General features: G+C 38.3%; 1 protein-coding gene across 3 annotated transcripts in view; it reads left to right on the top strand.

Annotated features, from left to right (window-relative positions):
• st18 (ST18 C2H2C-type zinc finger transcription factor) overlaps window positions 1–4,790 on the top strand; it is a 37,043-nt gene extending 32,253 nt beyond the window's left edge. For 2 of the 3 annotated variants that reach the window (XM_028426675.1, XM_028426677.1), the window contains 10 exons: window positions 313–422; window positions 992–1,054; window positions 1,343–1,411; window positions 1,654–1,716; window positions 1,983–2,063; window positions 3,367–3,588; window positions 3,753–3,841; window positions 3,953–4,056; window positions 4,146–4,292; window positions 4,427–4,790. In XM_028426675.1, the coding sequence (XP_028282476.1) occupies window positions 313–422; window positions 992–1,054; window positions 1,343–1,411; window positions 1,654–1,716; window positions 1,983–2,063; window positions 3,367–3,588; window positions 3,753–3,841; window positions 3,953–4,056; window positions 4,146–4,292; window positions 4,427–4,567 (1,089 nt within the window). In that variant the 3' untranslated portion in view covers window positions 4,568–4,790. The remainder of the gene's footprint in view (window positions 1–312; window positions 423–991; window positions 1,055–1,342; window positions 1,412–1,653; window positions 1,717–1,982; window positions 2,064–3,366; window positions 3,589–3,752; window positions 3,842–3,952; window positions 4,057–4,145; window positions 4,293–4,426) is intronic. The other variant, XM_028426676.1, reaches the window with a different exon arrangement.
• Window positions 4,791–6,000: the final 1,210 nt, after the last annotated feature.

The raw sequence follows: 6,000 nt of genomic DNA on the forward strand, positions 1-6,000 counted from the left end.
CTGCAGCACAGTCTCGTGTGTGTGTGGGAGACAAAGAGGAAAAAACAAAAAAGGAAATCCATACGTCGTGGCTGTACATCATAAACTCTGTGGATTAAGTATGAGTTTAAAAGGATGTATGGTTTACTACTGTATGAGTATCCTTCAGCATAATCTCTCTGCTCTGCTCTCCATCCCCCCCCTCCCTCGGGACTTGTTTTTAGAGTATTACACAGGGGATTTCATTAATTATTCACTTTTAGGTCATTGCAGAGTAAGGTTTGATACTTCTGGACAGTTAAAGCCATGTTGTCATTATTCCTTTCTCTGCAGGAGGATTATGATCAGGTCTCCTTGGAAGAGCAACTCTATCAAGGAGACGGCAGTCTGATAAGCTCCAAATCCAAGCTGCCACTACGAGACTCAAAAAAGGAGCTTCTGAGGTATGGAGAAGTTAAACAGTTTAAACATCTTTATTATGTAGTCAAATGTGTGTAATGTGATTTTCCCTTTTTAGCTGGCAGATGGTCAGTATTAATAAGAAAAAAGTGTCACTCCAAACCATACATTGATAAAAGTGGGTCAGAACAAATGACGCTCACTGTGTTACATATGGTTGTAACTGGTATGTCTGCAGGTTCATGTGGACAAGAAATTTAAAAGTGAGTTGTCTCCCTGTATGTCCTGTACAAGCTTAACTCTACTCTTGTAGCTAGAGTGCATGCTCTGCTGGGTCTCTTCACAAGAAATGTAGGATCCTGTAGTTTCTGCAGCACAGCACCCCCACCACCCTTCTCCTCCCCAGTGAGATTCAGAGACATCATTAAACTGAATGTTGAGCAGCGTAATAATAATTTTCTACTAAACTTCCCGCTGTACTAACTCTATTTTCTCTTTAATGGCCATGAAAAAAAAAGGTGCTCAGTGTCAAAGAAAGATTTTAGTTCAAGCTTAGCAAAGTCTGTGGGAAGTGGAGTAATCTGCGCATTAAACGCTTTGTGTTCTCATGCAGCTGTCCGACCCCAGGCTGTGACGGCAGCGGCCATGTGACGGGGAATTATGCATCACATCGGAGGTACCGTAATTAATTACACTCTCATTAGTACCAGCTAGCAGATATATAGACAAGGGAAACAGTGCTTATTGATGCTGATTGTTATGTCTGCAAACTTGTCACATAGCTTATATAGTCTTTAAAGTGTGTTGACACAAAAAAGCTGTCTACACGAGGAAGAGGAAGCAGAGTGTGTGTTTTCAAATAAATGTTGTATAAATATGCATTGAGACATTGTATTAAGATTATTTAATTCAACTGTGATCAAAGAGTGAATTAAAATGACTGTTAGCTCTTTATCCTCTCTAGTGTGTCTGGATGTCCCCTGGCTGACAAAACACTCAAATCACTGATGGCAGCCAACTCTCAGGAACTAAAGTATGTGTTTTTGAAAACTGTTATTGTTGCTAAAGGATTTTCACATTAAAATAGGCAGCTTGTTTTTTTTGCCTCTACTTTCCTTTTCCCTTTCCTTTCTACACATTATGCACAATTTCCATTCATCATGAAGTTGTTTTGCCATTTGTACTACTTTTCTGCAATATTAGCATGAATCCACTGCTCTGCTCACAGTCTTTTGCTGTAAAAAGCACCTGGTGTCTGTGTCTCTCAACCTGCAGGTGCCCAACACCTGGTTGTGATGGATCTGGACATGTGACCGGGAACTATGCTTCGCACAGAAGGTAGCTGAGAGAAATCATCACAACCGAGCATGAAATACATTTGTCAGATGTATGGCATTCAAACAGATGGTGAAAGTCTCACTTTATGCTGCAAACATGCTGCACTTTTTGAGTTCTTGTTTTTGTAGCTTCATCTGACTGAGATCTATCTATCTATCTATCTATCTATCTATCTATCTATCTATCTATCTATCTATCTATCTATCTATCTATCTATCTATCTTTTTTTTCTTTTGCGTTAATTCACGGTCTTCAACTACTTCCAGCTTGTCAGGATGTCCACGTGCCAGAAAAGGAGGTTTGAAGCTCACACCAAACAAGGATGACAAAGATGAGCAAGAGCTTAAGTAAGAGATTTTATGTTTTTTTTCCCCCCTCATGCTATGCTGTCATGTATTTTTGTTTTCCAGATACACAATGAAACACAGCAAAAATGTGTCACGCTTCATTGCCCGGGGAGGCATTATACCTGCAGGCCATTAAGTTAAACAAAGAAAATAATACTTCTCTTGTCCCAACATTAGTGAATTATTTTAAGGATTAGCAGCGTGTTTTTGTTGGATTTTTCTATTTTCTGAGTGGAATATCTGGCTTATCACTCGTCACTGAGTGCTTTCTTTATAATTATAGTATATTAAGAAAATGTTTGAACTCTCAATGGCATTGCACTCGGTTGCAGCTTAATCATTGTCTTCTGTGAAAGTGTTATTGGGGGAAAAATAATGTAATTGATTTGCTGCTTAAATCCGAAGTCAGATATATGAGCCTTTGTTTACTTATACATCTGGACAGTGATTTTTTTTCTTTTTAATTACTAATGCAAGGGCATGAGCTTAGGAATTAGACTGGAATAGATCTCATACACATTAAGAGAGGAATGGAGAGAAAGGAGGGGGGGAGTAGCAAATGTCCCTAGATTATTGTAAATAGTGGGCCATATGGCATGCCTCCATTGTCCGTGTGCCTTGCATCAAGCTACCTGTGGTAGATGTAAGTAATGGGACGGCTGTTGTTTTGTCCTCTAAGTGCTGCTGTGCTGTCGAGTAACAAAAATGCTGAAACAGGCTTTTTTCGGAGCAGCACTTTACAGTATGTGTGCCATTTGTATCATCTCAGGCGACCTTTCACCTTTATCAATGAGGGAGAGGGTGATCCACCCCCAAATTACATTCTTTCGCACGAGGGGATACATGACAATTATCTGTAATTCATGTCACTCCATTACTGACCTTCAGAAAACATGCCTGGAAATGCAACCGACAAACTCTTAATGACATTCAGCCTGAGTTGTGCTTACGTTTTTCGAGCACAAATATTGTTCACCTAAAAATGTATGGGTTGAACAGAGCGCTCGTTCAAGTTTTAGTGGATTAGTAACTTTGACTTAATGTGATTATTTGAGTGCATTTCTTGGTTTTTAATCAGCATTTGGATGGATTAATCAACTTAATGGTTAACAAATCTTCCGGTCTAATTATTGAAAGAGATTTTTTTTTTTAAAGTTATTTTTTTCATGCAGTGAAAAAAATTGTGTTTAGTCTGTCGCACACAAATATTATTACTAAATGCAAGGCTAGTTAAATTTTCAGCAGGGTATGCAGGGTTTTTTTTTTTTAACCGCCCTCTACTCTTTGTTCATCTCACTGGTAGGTGTCCAGTAATTGGATGTGACGGACAGGGCCATATATCGGGGAAATACACATCCCACCGCAGTGCAGGCAGTTGTCCACTTGCTGCCAAAAGACAGAAGGAGTCGTCCATCAATGGGCTGCCCTTTGCCTGGAAGGCCAGTAAACAGGAAGTGCCCCATTGTCCCTTGCCTGGCTGCAACGGCCTTGGACATGCCAATAATGTGTTTGCCACTCACAGAAGGTGAGGTAGCCTGTCCTCCATTTTATCTCTAAACAATGCTGCTAGTCGACATGTCGCATTCTTACTGTACAATGGCGTCCTTACTCCCATTACCAATCTGTTTGATGATAAAGTTTGGTGATATTCTCCTGCCTAAATCTGTCACTCATGGCCTGCTAAACTAGCTTGTCGGGCTGCCCACTGAATGCACAGAGCCTGAAGAAAAAACACTCAGAGGAAGAGATGATGACTATCAAACTGAAAGCCAGCAGTGGTAAGCGAGTCCAACACCGTGTGCTGTATGAAAACACACGTGTGCACATGCATAAAAATATCAACATGTTCTGTTTGAGCATAATAAATGAGATAATCTCCTTTAACCCAGGTGTTGAAAACAAAGAAGATATTCAACATTTGGATCATGAAATAAAGGAGCTGAACGAATCCAACATGAAAATAGAAGCAGACATGATGCAGCTCCAAACCCAGGTAAGTATTTACTCTGACATATTGATCGTCACACAAACGTTTCAGCTCTTCGCTGGCCTAATCTGATGAGTTCCTTCTTATTTCGAAAGCAGATCTCGTCTATGGAATGTAACCTGAAGACAATTGAGGAGGAAAACAAGATGATTGAACAGCACAATGACAGCCTTCTGAAGGAGCTCACCCGCCTTAGCCAGGCTCTCATTAACAGTCTAACAGACATTCAGCTGCCTCAAATGGTACAGTAAACCTTGACCACAGACTCCACCACAACTCATTATGTCTAACCTGTCCTGAAAGAAATCTCATTTTCTTCAAATTGTCATTCTTTCTGTGCTCTTTTCACTAATAGTCAAACATGTTTTTGTTGCAGGGACCCATCAGTGAGCATAATTTTGAAGCCTATGTGAACACATTAACTGATATGTACAACAACTCGGAGCATGAATACTCTCCAGAGTGCAAGGCCCTCTTGGATAATATCAAACAGGCTATTAAGGGCATCCATGTTTAAGCTGTAGAGCTACCAAGAGGTTTCTTTGACTTGGGATAATGGCACTAGATAGCTCTATTTTACTGAAGAGTGCTGGCTTGGCTGCATGTATAAGACAAGGCTTTTTTGGAAATGTGTTTGGCATTTCCTGGTAAACACACTGCACTGAGAAAATAACCAGCCAGATTTGTAATGCTTTTACCGTTTCTGCATTCACTCGATATGTTCCTGGTGAGATTTTTTTACCCCCTCTTGCACTTAATTATTTTGTATGGTTTGCTTGATTTTAATCTGTATGTGTTCATGTCATTCTTATATTATCGCTATTTATTATTATATTTGTTCATCAGTGTATTTATTTCTTCAATTTTTATTTATTTCTACTGTAAATGCTTAATATTTAAAAGATTTGTTTGACTTTCTGCACATTGTAAATTACATAGAAGCACATTCCGATTTCATGGCATAATTTCGCCATCTAGTGTTGAAAACCTATATTATTATTATTATTATTATTATTATTATTATTATTATTAGACCATAAGTTGGATCTCCCTTCAAAGTGAAAACCTACCAAAACTACTAAGCATTGATATTTTTAAGCATTGCTTTTGCTTTCTTTATTGGAAACTGAATGTATTATAAGACAAAGTGAACACTGAGATAAAAAAATGCAATGCAACTGTACTGTACCTTTTTTCTACTCAACCAATAACAGCTGAATGCAACCAGGAGGTGCAAAAATGTCATTCGCTGAATGTCTGCTTTGCATAAGAAGACGAGTGCAACAAAAATCAAAAAAATCACTTTGTCAAGATGTCTTTCTTTCTTTTTTTATTTTAAATATAGATATTAAACTGCCTTCTGTGCACACACTTTGTGAGTGTGCATATAGTATGTGCCTAAATGTATATGAATCCATAAAAATATACAAGTACTATGTTTTGTGGTAGGACAGTATTACGTGGATGGTGTCTAATTTATTATACAGTACAATTATTTTCATAGGAGGAAAACGTTCCTGATGACTGTTTGAATAACGTTGTCTCAGTAGCTGTAAATCTCAGAGTCAGGATTTAAAATATCACCACTGAGATTGGAAGTCTGGTGTTTTATTTTTGATTTCTGCTGGCATGGAGAGGGGTCGAAAAAAGAAACGCTTCTGTTTCAACTAAAACTGCTTTTACAGGCCTTAACGTTTCAGCCAGAAGATTCTTGGGAGCAGATCTGAGAAGTAGCTACCACTTCAACTATTAGATGCAACAAAAAACAAAAAAAAAAAGAAACAAAAAGAGAAAAGAATTAGAAAAAAATAAGTGAAAACAAAAAACAAATTCTTGTTGTTTGGCTAATCAGTTGTTTGTTTGCATCAATTGCACTTTTATATTTAAATTATTTTGTGTTTTTTGTTCTTCATATATACCCCCCCCCCCCCAACAAACAAACAAACAAAG

This window comes from Parambassis ranga, chromosome 17, assembly GCF_900634625.1.
Source record: "Parambassis ranga chromosome 17, fParRan2.1, whole genome shotgun sequence".
Taxonomy (NCBI): Eukaryota; Metazoa; Chordata; class Actinopteri; family Ambassidae; genus Parambassis; species Parambassis ranga.